This window comes from Tubulanus polymorphus, chromosome 8 (assembly GCF_964204645.1).
Source record: "Tubulanus polymorphus chromosome 8, tnTubPoly1.2, whole genome shotgun sequence".
Lineage (NCBI taxonomy): Eukaryota > Metazoa > Nemertea > Palaeonemertea > Tubulaniformes > Tubulanidae > Tubulanus > Tubulanus polymorphus.
In genome coordinates this window covers 2,322,740-2,343,965 of record NC_134032.1, presented here as the reverse complement: position 1 = coordinate 2,343,965, position 21,226 = coordinate 2,322,740, and the positions used below count along the sequence as shown (strand labels likewise).

At 38.0% G+C, this 21,226-nt stretch overlaps 1 protein-coding gene across 6 annotated transcripts; it reads right to left on the bottom strand.

The window, feature by feature from the left end:
• Window positions 1–6,538: 6,538 nt before the first annotated feature.
• LOC141909485 (cubilin-like) lies at window positions 6,539–19,350 on the bottom strand. 6 transcript variants are annotated; one of them, XM_074799869.1, is made up of 15 exons: window positions 19,184–19,350; window positions 15,887–16,038; window positions 15,555–15,636; window positions 13,682–13,813; window positions 13,472–13,605; window positions 13,121–13,211; window positions 12,907–13,041; window positions 12,558–12,787; window positions 12,354–12,471; window positions 11,118–11,162; window positions 10,631–10,675; window positions 9,272–9,322; window positions 9,088–9,183; window positions 8,950–8,999; window positions 6,539–8,478 (listed from the first exon to the last, which is right to left on the bottom strand). In XM_074799869.1, exons 1-15 carry the CDS (start codon window positions 19,242–19,244, stop codon window positions 8,281–8,283), a joined length of 1,620 nt encoding a protein of 539 aa, XP_074655970.1. In that variant the 5' UTR covers window positions 19,245–19,350; the 3' UTR covers window positions 6,539–8,280. The 6 variants fall into 6 exon arrangements, 4 of the variants coding, with proteins under 4 accessions (XP_074655970.1, XP_074655971.1, XP_074655973.1 ...); XM_074799870.1 differs by having other exon boundaries at window positions 13,130–13,211; XR_012619749.1 differs by lacking the exons at window positions 6,539–8,478; window positions 8,950–8,999 and adding exons at window positions 10,793–10,837; window positions 10,936–11,000 and having other exon boundaries at window positions 9,097–9,183.
• Between the last annotated feature and the right edge of the window lie 1,876 nt (window positions 19,351–21,226).

The window sequence follows — 21,226 nt, the reverse complement described above, 5'->3', positions numbered from 1 at the left end:
AGCGTAATTCTCCGGAATTCGAACCTGCGCGCCGAACCGCGTGGCACCGGGCCGCGGCCGGCGCGTGGTTTGTTTATTATGAATTCACTCCCGTTGCTAAGGGGATTTCAGCTATTTTCGAACTCGTTCGATCAACGCGGTTCATTGTTAAACTATTCATCGACCCAATCTTGTTCGAAATTTCATGAAATAAATAAATTCTGAAATAACCCGATCCATAAATTGGCTTATTTTATTTAGTTAATGGGCTGCCGGATTTTAGCGTGACGTAATTCTACTTCCGATTTCCCCATGAACTTCAGGCATCAGACCACAATTATTAGTAGGTTAGTAGCTCGAAAATGCGTAGGGCCGGACCCCAAAAATAGTACCTAGAGTGAAGAAGAGGTCCCCCATAAATGTTGCCATAATTTCTGCAAATGGAATAGGTAACGAATTTCGGTTATATGTATGAAATCCATTGATCCTGAGAGACAGATTGATGATGAAATAGGTAAGGGATTCCCTGGACTTTTTTTGCTTGGAGTAAGGGTACCAAACACGGTGGGGGATTCCCTTAGATATTTGGCTCGGATGTACTGGCATACCTGTACCGGGATACCCCTCCTTTCTAAAGGTTTGATTATTTCAAAAGTTAGGTTGGGTATGTGGGGCGAAAACCACTTCAATGCGTAGCTAAGATGCTGGCCTATGAGCCATAAGCAGGATTTCCCCTGAATTTACGCGCTTATATATGAACTAAACTCTTGAATTTCTTGTTTTTACTATAGGATATAGAAGATTTTGGAATAGTGGTCTGAGCTCTTCAAACCGGACGTCAAGTGACGTCATTTTTTTCTGACTTTGTCAGCTAGTCTACACGTTTACCAAAGGGACATCCTCCGGGTGCCTTCGGCGCCCGGCGTCCGTCAATTACAAGGTTGAAGATCATTTCGTCCATTTTTTTATTTTTTTGGTCGTTTTCTACGTGTAAATAGTCCGATCGTTTATTTTAGTTATTTTTTTCGGGTAATGATGTAGAAGTTCTCTTAGTTGATGATCCCGCGTGTTGACTAGATAGAAAGGAAGCACATTTCGAGACGCAAATTTTCCAGATGAGAGTATGGTCCTCAGGGGTATCCGAAGTGTAGTTGTATGACATCGACGGTGCAGCTCCGATGAGGATGGGTTTCTCCGTCGAGGGGTGCGCAGTTGGTATTTCACCATTATGAGAATGCCGGTTTGCTAGCGTATCTATTTAAGACCCGTATTGCTCGGGTTAGTTTTACTACCAACGGGTGGCGCTGTGTGTAAATTTCACATAAATCAACGACTTTCGGCTATTAGCGGTACTTAAGACCACTTGAAAACATCATAGTCGATTACGGTAGTAGTGAAAATAAAAAGTTACAGTTCGGTGTACAGCACCATAGCACCCATATAATACCACATACATTTCATTCAGACTAAGGACTTAGTTAACACTGATCTTCATTTCCATTAATTAATGATCTGTTGAATTAATTAGTAGCCTAATTCAGTCTTTCGGTGGTTCGAGATAAAATGCCCGCAAAATAAGAAATAACGAACCAGGGCTGACCACAAATTGCCCAACAGATAAATTTTCCGAAACGACACAATAATGTTTAGTATCAAATAACTCGTGGCGTGGACCTTGGTCTATCAACTGACCAATGCATGACCAGTACTGGCTATATAGTAAATTATCTGTTTTGCAAACAATTAAGTTATTTGGTGTCAAATAACTAGATATAATGTGGATATTAAACTAAAAATTGTTTAACTGACCAATGCTTGACCAGTTACCACTAACTAGAACCCACCATATGTAATTCATATGTTTAGTAAAGCAATAAAATCGTGTTTGGGCGTCGAGCTACTAGATACGGTGCGGGCTATGATCTAACAACTATTTAACTGACCAATATTTTACCAATACTGACCTTAAAGTAATTTGTTTATTCTAGAAGCAACACAGTCGTGTTTGGTGTCAAATAATTAGAAATGGTGTGGGCTTTCATCTAACAACTATTCAAGTGACCAAATCTTGACCAATACTGACCACATAGCTATATTTATCTGTTTCGGACACAACTTAGTCGTGTCTCGTATCAAATAATTTCATTCGGTCTGAACGTAAATATAACAACTCTTTTACCTGTACAAGCTACACCAGTACTGTCTAATTACCGGTTAAATGTTTTTAGAAATAACACGGGGTATTGCCTGAATCCTTCGTCAGTACTACTCTTATTAAATGTGTCGTTTTAAAAGTCTTGTCCAATTTTTATTGTAGGAAGCGAGCTAACTTTGAAATTTCCCACTAAATGCAAAAGATTTTCACATCGGGTTTTGAACGAACAACGTTTCGATTTGTAATTGTAACGTGCGCATTTTAGCCTGTAACGTGCACATTTCACTAGTGTGAACGTGCGTATCGGTATCATTATGCGAAACTTGTCAAACTTTTGCGTTCAAGACGTTTAAACTGAACACTAAAGGAGATATTATATCATATCATATCATATCATATAATTTATGAATAATGAATAGATGGAAGATAATGTAGTAGTTTTGAATGTTTCGTAACTGCTGTCCACTGACCGCAGATCATCAAAGTTAATCGCCTCATTTGAAATATATATTCGTTATAAGGGATGTAGTAGTTCAGTGAGAATTCAAACTTATGGGTAATTTTAAGTGATCACAACGCTGACCAATAGAGAAAGCTGTATCACAACAGAAGTGCGACTACCGTATCTTATTGAAACATTTAAAATACCGGAGAGTAAATGGGAGAACCCTGAATTCGAAACAATTTCACACTCGGATCGTTTACTTTGAAAACACAATTTGCAATTTGTGGACATGCATTATTTCTGCACCAAAAGCATGAAGTATATTATCTTTGCTCGTAAAAATTTGAAATTTTGAGGAAGATTTTTGGCCTCGTTAACCTGTGAACACGTCCTTCATATATTTTCTAAGACCGATCTTGATATAATGCTGAGAGTTTAGAGAAAATTATGGTAGGATGTAAACTTAGGCTGCTTCGTATCCGTGGAAGGTTGCTAATTATTGATCTTATACACAATAATCATAAGTACGTAACACGAGACTCCATAGAATATCGTTTTTCAATCATACGTACACAAATTATTGCGATATAAAGATAAATAGTACTTTAATATCCTTTTTACTTCTTATACTGAATATTTCTTTAGTAGTATTAATAAAGAGTGGATCAGCAGGCTACCTGAGCCCATTCCACGATTTGAGGTCAGTTGCCAAAAGTTAGTAAGTTTACATACCAGTGGATAGTTAACATTTAAAATGACAATTAAAACTTCATTGCTAAAAATAACTTTGTATTCGTAGAATAGTCACACTCAAATGCGGAGAATTGATAATACCATAATACGATACGAAAATTCACTGTGTACAAATTCAAAAAGATGATCTCTAGTGAACGATCGAACGTTGTGTCGTTATTTTCTAATGATAAAACTTGGTTTGAGATTTGAAATGTGTACATATTGGATCTTTTTCATATTAACAGTGTATTTGGTCATGTATCATATTGTATAATGGTTAATTTAAACTAACTGGTTTTAGAGTTGTATCCTTAAATCCTGTAATAGAGGATGCAATCTTTTTGCGGCAAACAGTGCAAATAGCTAGAAAAAGCAACGATAGTGCATTGGTAAACTTAAAGCAAGCGTACAATTGGTTGTTTAGGTTTTTCGTTGGGAAAATTAATGTTTAATCATTATTGAAATATCCGAGGCGAGCTTTTCCAGGAATTTACAAAGTTGAGCTTTACACAAGGAATTTTTTTTTGTAGTCCGATATCCGTGATTACCTCCGGCTTGGAGAGATACAATCTAAAACCAACCGTCGAGTCAAATATTAAAAGCGTAAAAAGCGAATTTTGAATTTGTACACAGTGAATTTTCGTATTGTATTATGGTATTATCAATTCTCCGCATTTGAGTGTGACTATTCTACGAATACAAAGTTATTTTTAGCAATGAAGTTTTAATTGTCATTTTAAATGTTAACTATCCACTGGTATGTAAACTTACTAACTTTTGGCAACTGACCTCAAATCGTGGAATGGGCTCAGGTAGCCTGCTGATCCACTCTTTATTAATACTACTAAAGAAATATTCAGTATAAGAAGTAAAAAGTATATTAAAGTACTATTTATCTTTATATCGCAATAATTTGTGTACGTATGATTGAAAAACGATATTCTATGGAGTCTCGTGTTACGTACTTATGATTATTGTGTATAAGATCAATAATTAGCAACCTTCCACGGATACGAAGCAGCCTAAGTTTACATCCTACCATAATTTTCTCTAAACTCTCAGCATTATATCAAGATCGGTCTTAGAAGATATATGAAGGACGTGTTCACAGGTTAACGAGGCCAAAAATCTTCCTCAAAATATCAAATTTTTACGAGCAAAGATAATATACTTCATGCTTTTGGTGCCGAAATAATGCATGTCCACAAATTGCAAATTGTGTTTTCAAAGTAAACGATCCGAGTGTGAAATTGTTTCGAATTCAGGGTTCTCCCATTTACTCTCCGGTATTTTAAATGTTTCAATAAGATACGGTAGTCCCACTTCTGTTGTGATACAGCTTTCTCTATTGGTCAGCGTTGTGATCACTTAAAATTACCCATAACTTTGAATTCTCACTGAACTACTACATCCCTTATAACGAATATATATTTCAAATGAGGCGATTAACTTTGATGATCTGCGGTCAGTGGACGGCAGTTACGAAACATTCAAAACTACTACATTATCTTCCATCTATTCATTATTCATATATATATGATATGATATGATATGATATAATATCTCCTTTAGTGTTCAGTTTAACGTCTTGAACGCAAAAGTTTGACAAGTTTCGCATAATGATACCGATACGCACGTTCACACTAGTGAAATGTGCACGTTACATGCTAAAATGCGCACGTTACAATTACAAATCGAAACGTTGTTCGTTCAAAACCCGATGTGAAAATCTTTTGCATTTAGTGGGAAATTTCAAAGTTAGCTCGCTTCCTACAATAAAAATTGGACAAGACTTTTAAAACGACACATTTAATAAGAGTAGTACTGACGAAGGATTCAGGCAATACCCCGTGTTATTTCTAAAAACATTTAATCGGTAATTAGACAGTACTGGTGTAGCTTGTACAGGTAAAAGAGTTATTATATTAACGTTCAGACCGAATGAAATTATTTGATACGAGACACGACTAAGTTGTGTCCGAAACAGATAAATATAGCTATGTGGTCAGTATTGGTCAAGATTTGGTCACTTGAATAGTTAGATGAAAGCCCACACCATTTCTAATTATTTGACACCAAACACGACTGTGTTGCTTCTAGAATAAACAAATTACTTTAAGATCAGTATTGGTAAAATATTGGTCAGTTAAATAGTTGTTAGATCATAGCCCGCATCGTATCTAGTAGCTCGACGCCCAAACACGATTTTATTGCTTTACTAAACATATAAATTACTTATGGTGGGTTCTAGTTAGTGGTAACTGGTCAGTACTGGTCAAGCATTGGTCAGTTAAACAATTTTTAATTTAATGTCCACATCATATCTAGTTATTTGACACCAAACAACTTAATTGTTTGCAAAACAGATAATTTACTAGGGCCTATATAGCCAGTACTTGTCATGCATTGGTCAGTTAATAGACCAAGGTCCACGCCACGAGTTATTTGATACTAAACATGACTGTGTCGTTTCCAAAAATTTTAAATTTATCTGTTGGGCAATTTGTGGTCAGCCCTGGTTCGTTAGTTCTTATTTTGCGGGCATTTTATCTCGAACACCGAAAGACTGGATTACTAATTAATTCAACAGATCATTAATTAATGGAAATGAAGATCAGTGTTAACTAATAGTCCTTAGTCTGAATAAAATGTATGTGGTATTATATGGGTGCTATGGTGCTGTACACCGAACCGTAACTTTTTATTTTCACTACTACCGCGTAATTGACTACGATGTTTTCAAGTGGTCTTAAGTACCGCTAATAGCCGAAAGTCGTTGATTTATGTGAAATTTACATACAGCGCCATCCGTTGGTAGTAAAACTAACCCGAGCAATACGGGTGTTAAATAGATACGCTAGCAAACCGGCATTCTCATAATGCTTCAGAAATAAGCCTCGCCACTGAAAAATTCCTTCCGACGGCTCTGATGCTCATCGTTAGCGGTTTTTTTTATACACTAACGTAAGTCAACTCTGGCAATCGACGTGCTCTCTAGTTATACTCCATAACCCTTGCTTGCCAAGGAGTATAACAAGGAGTATAGCGGCAGCACCGTACGGTGAAATAAATGTATGTAGAAAGTCACCAAATTTTGAGGGGTCAAGATGCAAACTCCTCTACCATGAGATTGGGTTTTCCGTAAGATATCCATGACGTCATCAAAACGACAAAAAAAATAAAACGCTAACGACTGTTTAATGGTTATATTCAAATTATCTTCTCAAATTAATTCATTCCTTTTTAGTTCATACAATCAATGAAAATACATATGTAACCCGCGGGTTAGATGATGGAAATATTGATCCAGTTTCATAGTGCTGAGATTTATCATAACATTTAAGATTTAACCGCGAAAAGTGGAACTGGATCCAGCTGCCGCAGGGCCGTCGGAACAGGGGCGGCAGGGTCGGCCAAAGCCGCCCCACTTTTTTGCTTAAAGTTTTTTCAAAGCACGCTGTACCGCGTAGCAGCTCGTCGTTCTCTGTACTAGGTGGTTGGCTCACGACTTCTCATGTTTCTATGAATGAGACCATGAAATGGCCCCAAAACGCATCTCCGGCGATTGAATTATCAAAATCTTTCTAGGGGAGGGCCCCAGACCCCCCTTCAGAAATAAGCCTTGCCACTGAAAAATTCCTACCGACGGCTCTGTGCCGGTTGCATAGTCATGGTTAGACTTTCAACCAGTCTAAGACCAGTTCTACAGCCAATCTGACATAAACTTAAAATCAGTCTTAAGATTAAATCTTAGACCCAAGACCATAGTTCTATAGCCAATCTAACAACTTAAGACCAGTCTCAGACCAACTTGGTCCTATGGCCAATCTAACAACTAAAGACCAGTCTAAGCTCATTTTGGTTCTATAGCTAATCTAACAACTTAAGACCAGTCTAAGCTCATTTTGGTTCTATAACCAATCTAACAACTTAAGACCAGTCTAAGACCAACTTAGTTCTATAGCCAATCTAACAACTTAAGACCAGTCTAAGCTCATTTTTGTTCTATAGCTAATCTAACAACTTGAGACCAGTCTAAGACCAACTTAGTTCTATAGCCAATCTAACAACTTAAGACCAGTCTAAGCTCATTTTTGTTCTATAGCTAATCTAACAACTTGAGACCAGTCTAAGCTCATTTTGGTTCTATAACCAATCTAACTACAAGACCAGTCTAAGACCAACTTAGTTCTATAGCCAATCTAACTACTTTAAGACCTTTCTAAGCTCATTTTGGTTCTATAGCCGACCTAACAACTTAAGACCAGTCTAAGACCAACTTAGTTCTATAGCCAATCTAACAACTTAAGACCAGTCTTAAGATTCAAGACCACTTTTGGACTCAAGTTATGACTACGCAACTGGCCCGGGGGAGGGGGCGGAGGCTGTAGCAGCTTGTTAAGATGGATAAAGATAACCGGTGGATAAATAGCATACATAGTAACAATAAACTTTTAATTGTCACTATCAATAGTCAACTATCCACTGGTTAACTATAACAACCAACTTAGAGGCAACTGACTCCTGCACAGTCATAAACAAACATTAGAAACATATTACAAACATACCAATATTAGACAGATAAATACTTATTTACAATTCATTTATTATCTAAAGAATATGATGTCTTGATTTTTATAAAATTCTACTTGGATAAATTATTATTATTAGGCCTATTATCATCATTATTTTTATCATTATTATTATTACTTTATTTCCTGCAAAAATTATGACATAGTATAATCCTATACATCAGTTTTCTAAGACAGAATATGATTATATGATCATCATAAAAATCTTACAATATATCAGTGGGAAAACATACAGTGGGACAGCTGACCGAAAAATAAAAAATAGTTACAGATAATATACAGAAAAAACAAATAACACAAACAAGAAATGAGAAAAGAAAATTAAAAATAATAGGAATTGATTGTCGCGATTGGCAGATTATAATTCACTGGTTTCAGTGGTTGTTTAGTTCTGTTAAAGGTATCGCAGGTCGACTGAAGTCTAATTCACCGTACAATCCGACATCTTCCTCGGCGCCTAGGATCACTCGTGGAGCAGTACGCCCCCTAGAGGTGATCGGTTGAAGCCTCGCGGGGTCCGGTCGGGACACGTTGTCTAGTCGTGCATAGATCGTCCCATCTTCACCAATATCCTGAAGAAGAAAAGATGTTTAATTATCTCGCAATTTATGCGGGTATCAACAACCTAATAGTCGGGACCCCCTACCGCCCTCAGTGTGGACCCCTCACCCTTCAGTCTAAAACCTGCACCCCTCAGCCAGAAACTTGCATTACCTTCAGCCTTGACCCTGCATTCCCTTCAGATTGTTGAAGGGTTGGTTCCATGCTATAGATTGAGGGAGTGTGGGTGGCTCCAAGCTATAGATTGAGGGGGTGTGGGTGGTTCACGCTAAATATTGAGGGGGTGTGGGTGGTCCTATGCTATAGATTGAGGGGTGTGTGGGTGGTTCCATGCTATAGATTGAGGGGTGTGTGGGTGGTTCCATGCTATAGATTGAGGGGGTGTGGGTGGTTCCATGCTATAGATTGAGGGGTGTGGGTGGTTCCATGCTATAGATTGAGGGGGTGTGGGTGGTTCTAAATCGGGATGGTTCGATACAAACCTCAATATTAACACTTCCCGCCGTGAAATCATCGTCTTCAACATTCTCAACTAGAAATAAAAGACACATTTCAGAAATAGAATCAGTTTAAGAAATTCGAAACGGATTCCGGCTGGACGCGTGGACATGCGTGCGCACCTTCTTCAATGAACCCGACACCAGCAGCAGGTGGAACAGCTGGAGCAGCTGGAGTAGATGGAGCGGGTGGAGCAACAGTTCGTCTGCCGATCCGAGCTACAAAACACAGAGAAATATCGCGTTATCACGGAGAATTCCGACTGAGTCAGTTACGTCATTTCAAACATGTTAAAACACGAGTTACCACTAGCGCCAACAGAACATTCATAATCGACATCCGGTTCAGAAACCACACCTGAAAAAAATAGACGAATATTTATCAGTTCAGTGAAATCATCGCCACATTACAACCCGTCGTCTCAATATTTTCGAGTATCAATTTCTATTTCTATTTCAATTTCAATTTTCAAAGTGTAAGTCGTCATTTGGATCAGTCGTCACATTACTAAAGTCGTCTCTATTTTTTACTCCTAATTCTTATTTCTGATTCAATTTACTCTAAGAGTTTCACTTAACTTCTCATCAACTCTTACAGGTCAAGAAGGACTCGATGAGTTTTAGGAATAGTTTGTTGCGGAATCAAGGAAGGACTAGTACCGGTACTAGCACTGAACTGTTCACTGCACTAGCCAAATCTACGGATTAGAACCTACAGTTCATAGTTAATTTACGGTTCATATGGTTGCCAGTTATTAAGAGTAAGACAAGAAAATAAGATAAAAACCCTCTATGTACAGATTAAAAGAATTCAAAAACAAGAATTGATTTATTCAATCTAAAATATCTAGAATACACGACATTTCGATCTCACCCTAGAGATCATCGTCAGGTGTGTCACCTGAGTTTTTATCTTATTATCCGTTCACCACGTTTGAGTGTGGTTATTGTTCTAAGACAAGAAGTTTTGAGGACCAAATGATAGAATGATATCGGGTATTGTAATCAGGTCATCACACCTGACTGGTCACCACTCGACTGTGATGATTGCTTAGGGCTAATTCCACACGTCTATGTTTTGCCTAGAACATAAATATTTGGTGATAATCTTCAAGTTTGACAAATTCATATTTCCAATTCAATATACTAAGTATAAGTCATCATTTGTATGAATCATCAGCACCATTATCGGGTTCCTGACTAGTATAGACAATCTCTCGATATAAGAATAATCTATGCATGGAATATTCAATTGGTTCTGATGCTGCTAAAACTGGATTTACAGCAATATTACGACATTGAGTGACGAGTTCTCAAACCCCCCTGTAAAATATAAACAACAAGCCAGTAGTATTTCTGTTATACATGTTTCTGCGGTGTATATACAACACGACCGTTACTACGATAACGATTGCAATCACAATTGAGAAACCGATTGCACTGCCAACTGTTGCCCAGAAACCAGCCACCGTGTCCGCAGGACCAGCATTTTTAGAATCTGCGATTATATAAAACTCAAATGTATGTCAACAGTTTCAAATTCATTATTTTCGTGGCATTTTTATATCAAAAAAAGTTTAAAGAGTAAAATGCTTTAATCAGGGTATATATTTCGCAAATGAATGTACACTTTCAAAAACTTTGGTGATCAATAGAAATAACTCACTTGATGTTGAGGTGGTTATTGTGACTTGTGTCACTGTTGATGGTCCTACAAATATAAAAATATATGTTTGTTCAATTTTAAAATGGTACCTAACCCGACCTGCAAGGGGCTCATGTAACCAACAGATTGTACACTTTTTAAACCTTCTGTAAAATAACTCACTTGACGTTGAGGTGGTTTCTGTGACTTGTGTAACTGTTGATGGTCCTACAATTATAAATATATATTTTTGTTCAATTTTAAAATGGTACCTAACCCAACCTGCAAGGGGCTCATGTAACCAACAGATTGTACACTTTTTAAACCTTCTGTAAAAATAACTCATTTGATGTTGAGGTGGTTTCTGTGACTTGTGTCACTGTTGATGGTCCTACAAATATAAAAATATATGTTTGTTCAATTTTAAAATGGTACCTAACCCAACCTGCAAGGGGCTCATGTAACCAACAGATTGTACACTTTTTAAACCTTCTGTAAAATAACTCACTTGACGTTGAGGTGGTTTCTATGACTTGTGTCACTGTTGATGGTCCTACAATTATAAATATATATTTTTGTTCAATTTTAAAATGGTACCTAACCCAACCTGCAAGGGGCTCATGTAACCAACAGATTGTACACTTTTTAAACCTTCTGTAAAAATAACTCATTTGATGTTGAGGTGGTTTCTGTGACTTGTGTCACTGTTGATGGTCCTACAAATATACATTATCAATTTTGAATATGGTTCGACTCGTGGTGCCGCCGTGTTTTAACTGAAGTTCAAGCTACAGGACTTAGATTCAACTCCACACTATCAAACAAACTAACAACTTACGCAACCATTTTTGGGGGTAGTTCTCTAAACGCGGAAAACGGCTGACGGAAACGGAATAGCGGAGGGAGTATCTATGAAGGCGGAACGGCAGAATAGCCTAAAATTCGGTTACGGATTCTGCAGAAAACACATTTATATTATACTGAACCTGGATTTTACTGCATGCGGTAGACCTAGCCCCGCGTGTATCAGCCGGCGCGTGTTTCAGTACGTCAGGATAAAGGGTTCATGGACTACATGTAGAGTTATTTACAAATCAAAACAACACAAAATACGTATCTGGTACCAGTTAATCAATGGTACGAAATTCAATGTAGCGTAATTTAAAGGAATTCGATGGAATATCAAAATTGCCATGATGAAATTAAACTGTATAGAGTCAAAAATCAGTAGAAGATAAACCCACTATATGAAAGAATTTATCAAAGGATTAAAAACAGAATTTTTTAACTGATCAAAACTGTGTGAATTTTTAAATTTTGATTAATTAATTTAGTTTTTAATCTACATTAGCGGGTTTGATCCACTGTGTGCTGTTTGTAGCTAAATATAACAGATGCATGACTGTATGTATCTTACTTTATGCTGTCGCGTTGACGAGGTATTAAAAATACAAGCGATTCTGCCATTTCGCCTTCATAGATACTCCCTCCGCTATTCCGTTTCAGTCATTTCGTTCTCCGCGTTTAGAGAACTACCCATTTTTTGGCTTAAGAAGTCACAACTGTGTAGGTTTACAGGTTGTGCTACTCACCGAATAGACTTTACACCTTGCCCGCTTGGGGCTTTAAGTTAAGTTGCTCAGGTTTTAAAAGGAAAGGTTTGTTAGCCTAGGCTTACCACCACAGTCTAATTATAAGTTCAGTTCATTGGGTATTCTGAGTTCAATAATACGTTTTAACGAACCTGGTCTGTGAATTTCTGAATGATAATTACAAGTCTGTGTGTTTGTGTATGTGTGGCTCTTACTGCAGTTATGCATGTACACAACATTGTTACCATCTATCACACCTACTAGCGCCACCTATTGAATTCAAATATATGAATATATGAGTTCATATCAAATTCACACCGGCCTCTCTCTCCCCACCCTCTCCATATTTCTATAACCTGGATGACGCGCCAGTTTGTACTCCATGCACTTTTCAACATGAGTTTTCCCGGTGGTTTTGGATTTGTGATTTTCACTGGTAACAACAGTTTATGAGTCTTGTTTGATCCGGCCTCGAACTCGGTTCCCAGGTGGAAGTACGTGACGTCACTACCTGTCTCACCGAAACCTATCCTGACTGTTAGTGTTATAATACCTGTACGCCCTGTAAACACTATCACCTGCCAAACTGAACCGGAAAGAAATAACAACAGATTTATGTGGTATCCATGGATCTCATCAATTTCAGAATTTCGTTCGACAAATATTTAATTTTTTTTACCCTTTTTATCGTTAAGCTATCTTTACCTTTCACTCGTACAAACCGCCAGGACAGTTTGAACCGAAGATAGTTTCTATAGCTGCTTGATGTAAATTGTATTGTTATATTTCCAGTGTATAATCGTTTACCAGGAGCTGTCTCGCCACAATATTTATTGATCCCTGATGAAGAAATAAATCTGATAAAACTTTATGAATCATAAAAATCATTTATGTTGTGGAGAGTGTTTAGATTTTTTACCGGTTTTACTTTTTATCATCAACTCGTCATAGCAACGACCGTTATATTTGGGTTGTATATCAAAATTCGAGTCAAATGATATTTCAACCAGCTGCAAAAAAATATATGAACTTAGAATTGAATTATCATTCATTACCTATTTATTCCAGGAATCTTTTTTTAATCAGTTTTTTTTTAACTTAAACCCGGAATTATCGGTTAAACTTAATCCCGGGATAAGGTTTTGAACTAATCCTAGCCCCATTGAGTTCCTACTAGTGCAAATATTACTCACTCCTGAGACCTGCTCGTGCAGAAATCGAGATAATATCATTTTTTTTAAGGACCAACATTTCTCAAATATATATTTACCGTGTTTTCGGGTGTTATAATCCTCCAGCTACAGCTGAGGCGGTTATAATAGCTGTCCGGAAAATTAGGACTGGTCATGTGACCTGATGTACCATTCTGTATTATAGGTGTTTTACTACACAGACGCGAATCAACTGCAAATAAATATTGAATTGAATTGTTTTGTATGTGATTTACTGATTCCATGATAAACTTTTCATTATGAGCTACCTTTTAATATCCTCCAAATCAGTTTAAACCCTTTATAGTTTAAATGGTTGTCTGATACAAACTCTATGAACACATTACCGGTATAGTATAGTGTAGGGGGCGCTGTACTGCCACAATAGTAATTTCCATTTACTGTAATATAATAATCATAATGATTCTAATATACCTTTATTCATCTCCACTTTTACTAAATAATCATTATACAGGGTGTCTCAAAAAATGTGTTACCATAGCTTAAAGATTAATTATACATTAAATAAAATTGAAATAAGATTTTTGGGTGGTAGGTTGATATACCTGGATGTTTACCCAAAGATGGAACGTTTAAAAGAAAGAAATAAGTCATGCATGGCCGAGCATACCATGTTTTTGAATGGTCCTTAAAATGGAGTCAAACCAATACAAGAAATAAGGATTATTGCATTATAAACGTGTATTGAAAATGTTCCGCTTTCACTGCACATAATTTGAGACCGGACAATCAAATCAACTGAAGCAGATTTCTACTTGATACAATTGTTGGTACACATGACTAATTAAGCTTCTCTGGGACTTGTTCAATATCATTACCATTTTACCAATGCACAGTAAAGCTCAACCTTGAATTTTGATACATCAGATTCAGTATTTCTCGAAACCTTTTACTTTCCGGACACTAAGTCCTTGATTCCTGCTGATCGTCTTTTAAATTACTTAGTTTTTACATTTTCCGACAGGCAAAAACATCAAAAGGAGTGAAATTCAATGATTTTTTTATTTTAAATCAATTTTCCAACAGGCAGGTGTTCATTTAACAATAGACATACACAAAGGAACAATCCGCAAATTTGGTTCAACAGCATTTTAATGGCGATTCATAAACCTGCTAGTGCTCAGCCATGCATGACTTATTTCATTCTCAAGTAATCATTCAGGTCTACCAACTTTACCCCCAAAAATAATAATTTAAATCATAGTTAAGGCCACACCAAAAAAAATCCAGTTTCTCGGGCGGGGCAATCACCAAAATGGGTAGGTCGGTAGGGAATTTGTTTTTATTTTTATAGAAAAAAAAACACCCGAAATTTTTTTCTATTTTTATAGAAAAAAAAATTTCGGGTGTTCTTCTGAAAGCGGGTAGGTCGCCATAAATAATCTTTTACGGGACCAAATTTCCAGTTAAAAATAGGATTAGCAGCTAGACGACCACAATAATAAAGGGAAGTTGATGTTTTTGTATTATATTTCACACTTGGAAACTGTTTATAAAAAGAAAATCATCAAAATCTTGAATAGGCGTATAATATATTGTATACGGAATTCCTGGAATTTTACAATCCAAGGTCGCCATCAATATCTGATTAGCATCGTTGTCTGAGTACACAAGTACCATATCCAGTATAAAATTGTTAAATCCGATGTAATAAGATATTTTTATCATGTCGTCTCGGTGCCGACATCCACGATTTCACGAAGAAAAAAATATTTACGAGAATGGAGAGCTTTGTAGTCGGTCAGCCACATATATATTTTTGAAAATAGTTATTTCATCCACAATATTGAAATAGGGTCGGTAGGCAATTTTATCTTATTTCGAAGATAATTATTTGAAATGACGAAATATCGGGTCGGTCGGGCCCGAGAAACAGGGTTTTCTTTTGGTGTGGCCTAATGAATATAGTAACCTTAAGGCAAAGGGTAACATATTTTCTGAGACACCCTGTATAAATACTGACAAAAGATGATAGTTAAAAGTACACTAATTCCAAGTTCAGTTTCACTGATAACATTTAAAACCATTCTAAAGAGCGAAAACTATTTTTGAACTCATACGAAATTAAATCATGTTTTGTTTCGTAAAAAGAAAATATGAAGAATGTAATTCGATTCTTACTCTTTATATAGTCATTGCAATTCCGGGTACTGCTGGTGGATGAGGGCTGCAGGTTGAATGTTTCGAACGATATTTCTAGTTTCTGAAATAGAAATGATTTAGATTTATCGTTATTGAAATGTGTTCACACCATTCTAACAGGATTAAGGGTTATTGATAATGAGTGATGTAATTTAATAGTTAGAGAGTTCAGCACCCGATTGTCAGGTTCAAAGAGAAATAAATAAAAGTTCCGTTCCAAACTCGTACAAAATGTGCTGACAAAAATATTCTTTCTTACACTGAATATTTCTCATTCCTGAGATTCACAATTTCCTGTGTTTTATATTTACCTTGTTTACAGGTGTTGCAATCCACCAGTGACACTCCTGGTTGTAACCATATTTGTGCGGAAAGCTACGAGTCGTTATAGAACCTGAAGTACCGTTCTGTTTTCTAGGTGGCCACCCGTTACTACACGTTGAATCTGTGTTCTCTGCCAAAACTGTATAGAAAAATACCTGTATAAATGAACTAATACTGCTGCTGCTGCTGCTGCTGCTGCTGCTGCTGCTGCTGCTGCTGCTGCTGCTGCTGCTGCTGCTGCTGCTGCTGCTGCTGCTGCTGCTGCTGCTGCTGCTGCTGCTGCTGCTGCTGCTGCTGCTGCTGCTGCTGCTGCTGCTGCTGCTGCTGCTGCTGCTGCTGCTGCTGCTGCTGCTGCTGCTGCTGCTGCTGCTGCTGCTGCTGCTGCTGCTGCTGCCGCCGCCGCTGCTGATCACCACACCACACCCGAGTGATCACCAGTCACCGCACCTGACTGATCACCAGTCACATCACCTGACTGATCACCAGTCACCACACCTGACTGATCACAGGTAATCGCACCAGACTGATCACCAGTCACCACACCCGAGTGATCAACAGTCACCTCACTGATCACCAGTCACCACACCTGACTGATAACCAGATACCACACCTGACTGATCACCAGTCACCACACCTGACTGATCACCAGTCACCGCACCTCACTGATCACCAGTCACCACACCCGAGTGATCACCAGTCACCACACCTGACTGATCACCAGTCACCACACCTGACTGATCACCAGTCACCACACCTGACTGATCACCAGTCACCACACCCGAGTGATCAACAGTCACCTCACTGATCACCAGTCACCACACCTGACTGATAACCAGATACCACACCTGACTGATCACCAGTCACCACACCTGACTGATCACCGGTAATCGCACCAGACTGATCACCAGTCACCACACCCGAGTGATCAACAGTCACCTCACTGATCACCAGTCACCACACCTGACTGATAACCAGATACCACACCTGACTGATCACCAGTCACCACACCTGACTGATCACCGGTAATCGCACCAGACTGATCACCAGTCACCACACCCGAGTGATCAACAGTCACCGCACCTCACTGATCACCAGTCACCACACCTGACTGATAACCAGATACCACACCTGACTGATCACCAGTCACCGCACCTGACTGATCACCAGTCACCCCACCAGAGTGATCAACAGTCACCACACCTGACTGATCACCAGTCACCCCACCTGACTGATCACTAGTCATCACACCTGACTGATCACCAGTCACAGCACCTGACTGATCACCAGTCACAGCACCTTAATCAGTGATCACCAGTCAACACACCTGACTGTTCAACATCGTTCATATTTCTGTTCAAATTAATCAGTAATCAACAGTAAACCCCTCAGTAACATCTTTCATATTTCTGTTCAAATTAATCAGTAATTAACAGTAAGACCCTCAGTAACATCTTTCATATTTCTGTTCAAATTAATCAGTAATCAACAGTAAACCCCTCAGTAACATCTTTCATATTTTTGTTCAAATTAATCAGTTATCAACAGTAAGACCCTCAGTAACATCTTTCATATTTCTGTTCAAATTAATCAGTAATTAACAGTAAACCCTCAGTAACATCTTTCATATTTCTGTTCAAATTAATCAGTAATTAACAGTAAGACCCTCAGTAACATCTTTCATATTTCTGTTCAAATTAATCAGTAATCAACAGTAAGACCCTCAGTAACATCTTTCATATTTCTGTTCAAATTAATCAGTAATCAACAGTAAGACCCTCAGTAACATCTTTCATATTTCTGTTCAAATTAATCAGTAATTAACAGTAAACCCTCAGTAACATCTTTCATATTTCTGTTCAAATTAATCAGTAATTAACAGTAAGACCCTCAGTAACATCTTTCATATTTCTGTTCAAATTAATCAGTAATCAACAGTAAGACCCTCAGTAACATGGTTCATATTTCTGTTCAAATTAATCAGTAATAGAGCATGAAAATATGATCTGCAGATTAGATCATTAGACTATTGATAATTAGGTCATTGGACAATAGAACATTAGTCCCTAAGATCATTAGATCATTGGGCAGTTAATCATTAGGTCATTAGACAGTAGATCATTAGAGACCATTAGACAGTTCGTCATTAAATCATTAGACAGTAGATCATTGGAACATTGAACAGTTCATAATTAGATTATTAGACAGTAGATCATGAGATCTTGGACAGTAGTTGGAAGCTAGAACTTTACTTCGGGTTTGAAAAACAGTACTGTTACTATCATAAGATCATTACACATTTAAATAACTGGAACATGAAACAACAGACAACAGATTATTAGAACATTAGACCATTAGACATCAGATTGGACAGTTGATAGTGCATTTTTAAAATATGGTTCAAAAATCATGAATCTGTTCTTATTGTTCTAGAGTACATGTGACTTGCATTTTAATACATTAATTTCTCTCTGAGAAAAATGATAGAGATAATAAGGATAGGGCCTCCTGGTCCAGGGGCGGATCCAGACCGTATCAGCCGTATTGCCCAATACGGTCTAGAATTTTTAAGTGCCCTTCGAAATTTAACCGGCAATATTTTTGACGGCATTATTTCAGCAACCGCTAATTCCGTGTCCGGAATCCGAGCATAATTATAAAATTAATCGGTATATACTGCTGCCAAGAAAGTGAGGAGAGATAATCATATTTGCAAAGCCTTCAATCATGATAAATTAAAAAGGGGGCACTCATGCTTTAGATGAGGGCACCTTGTCCTTGCCTCTTCAGAGAAGGCTAAAGGGGCACTCGTACTTTAGAAGAGGGCACTATACGCGGAAAATGTTGAATAAATGGGCACTTTTTTGCCTAATTTTTAAAATTTTAGGGGAACTTTTGGTTTGGAAGATGGCACACGACATAAGGATAAATGTGAAGACGAGGCAATTTTTGCCGATTGTTAACAATGAAGGGGCACTTAGCCGTATTCTGTATAATTGTTAAGGGGCACTTTTAAAGATTATAGGGGCACTAGGCGAAGTTGGCGACAACCATTCTTTCATGGGTTCGCCAGCTTCATTTTTTATCCGCATCTGTTGAAATCTTGTCTCGAATTCGTTTATTCTGGATTGCTCTGCTAGCCTCTAGAAGCCCTCTAAAAGCCTTTAAATGGTACCATATTTTCAAAATTTTCAGGTCGTCAGAACATTGAATACAACGGTTTCACGCGTGAGAATGAATCCATTGACATTGATCGCCCAGAGATATTGATATAAATATGCGCTTACCTAGAGAATTCCCGACGTATAAAAATACAGCGACTACAAACAAACTCTTCATCGACGCCATATTGAGACTTATCGATACTAAACAACTAACTGTGAACCACTAACAAAAACTGTGTTTATATAACATTCACACGGACACCGATATCATCAACTTTATAAATCAGAAAACTGCGTCGCACTGTGCGTTAAACTATTAGGAAACCAACGTTTTTATATGAAAATTTCACTTCCTTCTACAAAAAACATGTCCATATAAGGAAGAATCATCGTTTTACAACTATCAGGGCGGATATTAATAAATACTTAAACGTGTATAATCTTCTCTGATTGAAATATCTAGAGGGGTAGGTCTGAGGGGTAGGACCAGAAGTCATATATACCCTCATATATCAACCCGGTATACGTGCCGGGATTGAGGGAAATGAGGGATGCCCTGAGAGAGGGAAATGATGGACACCCTGAGAGAGGGAAATGAGGGACACCCTGAGAGAGTGAAATGAGGGACACCCTGAGAGAGTGAAATGAGGGATGCCCTGAGAGAGTGAAATGAGGGATGCCCTGAGAGAGGGAAATGATGGACACCCTGAGGGAAATGAGGGACACCCTGTGAGAGTGAAATGAGGGATGCCCTGAGAGAGTGAAATGATGAACACCCTGAGAGAGGGAAATGAGGGAAATGAGGGACACCCTGAGAGAGGGAAATGAGGGACGCCCTGAGAGAGGGCAGCTCATCGGGGAGGGTTCCACTATAATATTATATCACTCATAACCACCTTTTGATCGCTAGGTCTAGTTCCGATCCATCGATTCTGCCGCCCTAATCAGATATACTCATACAAGATTTAGGTTTAGACGAGAAGATACACAATATCCGTGTATGATGATGAGGAGAGAAATCCTACGATAACGAAGCCAAGATTGAAAAATTCTATATCAGAATGGTTGTATTTGAGGAGCGACGTTTCGGCTAACAACTGTTAGCCATCATCAGGCGAAGCCATCATCAGACGTACAACTGTTAGCCATCATCAGGCGTACAACTGTTAGCCATCATCAGGCGTACTGAGAATAAAATCAAATAACAGGATATTTATACCAGAATATGACAAATGATTAAGATTAAAGGATTAAGATTTAAGTAATTAAATAACAAAAACCGGGGAGGGAGGGACGGAGGGAGAGTGGATGAGTGGAAGTGTCAAACGGAGGTAAACAAGCTAACAGAATAATGAGGGTACAAGTGAAGCGAGTTTGTGAGGGCGCGAAACTCGAGAATTACAAAAATGAGTGCGACAGGCTCGAAAATAAGCTTTATTCAAAAGGTCGTTAGGATAAGCTAACTTATTAAGTGAATTCCTGATCTGGGTGAGTTCATCATCGAGAAAAAGGGGGTCGCAAATCCTAAAAGCACGAAGAAATAATCCCTGAGCAACACCGAGTTTTATGCTATAAGTGGTAAAGGGAAAATAATGCAAGTAGGATCCAGAATGAGTGGCTTTCCTATAAACTGAGAATTTCAAACACGACAAATAATTATGAATGCACACGTCTAAAAATGGGATTTTTCCATCAACTTCCAATTCAAATGTGAAGTTCATCGAGGGGTAAACAGAGTTAATGAATGAGAGAAATAAATCAATATCAAAATCGCAAGGAATAAGCGCAAGAACGTCATCAACATATCGTAACCAAAGCTTAGGGGGGAGTGCTAGTATAGAGGAGGTAATAATACAGTTTCGACATGTTCGAGAAATAAATTTGCTAAAATGGGGCTAAGGGGGTTCCCGTGGACGCACCAAAGACCTGTTCAAAATATGAATTATTAAAACTGAAAAAGGAGTTCTGAGTGCAAATTTCAATTAATTCAATGATACAATCAGTAGGAAAATAAAAAATTGAAGTCTAACGAGGGTAGTTTACGTTTGAGAAAATCCAAGGTAGGCGCGATGGGGACATTGGTAAACAGAGAACTAGCGTCGAAACGAGATGAATTTATCATTACCAGGAAACGTTCAAGTAAATCTTGGTTGTGCCGTAAGTGCA

Bases quoted from the DNA above. Each gene is read 5' to 3' on its own strand.
- LOC141909485 (XM_074799869.1), bottom strand. From the start codon at position 19,244: ATGGCGTCGATGAAGAGTTTGTTTGTAGTCGCTGTATTTTTATACGTC. The intron at 13,212-13,471 runs GTAAATATATAT...ATTTTTTTGCAG, and splicing joins TTATAACACCCGAAAACACG to CTGGTTGAAATATCATTTGA. The intron at 13,042-13,120 runs GTAAAAAATCTA...TTTCTTCATCAG, and splicing joins GATGATAAAAAGTAAAACCG to GGATCAATAAATATTGTGGC.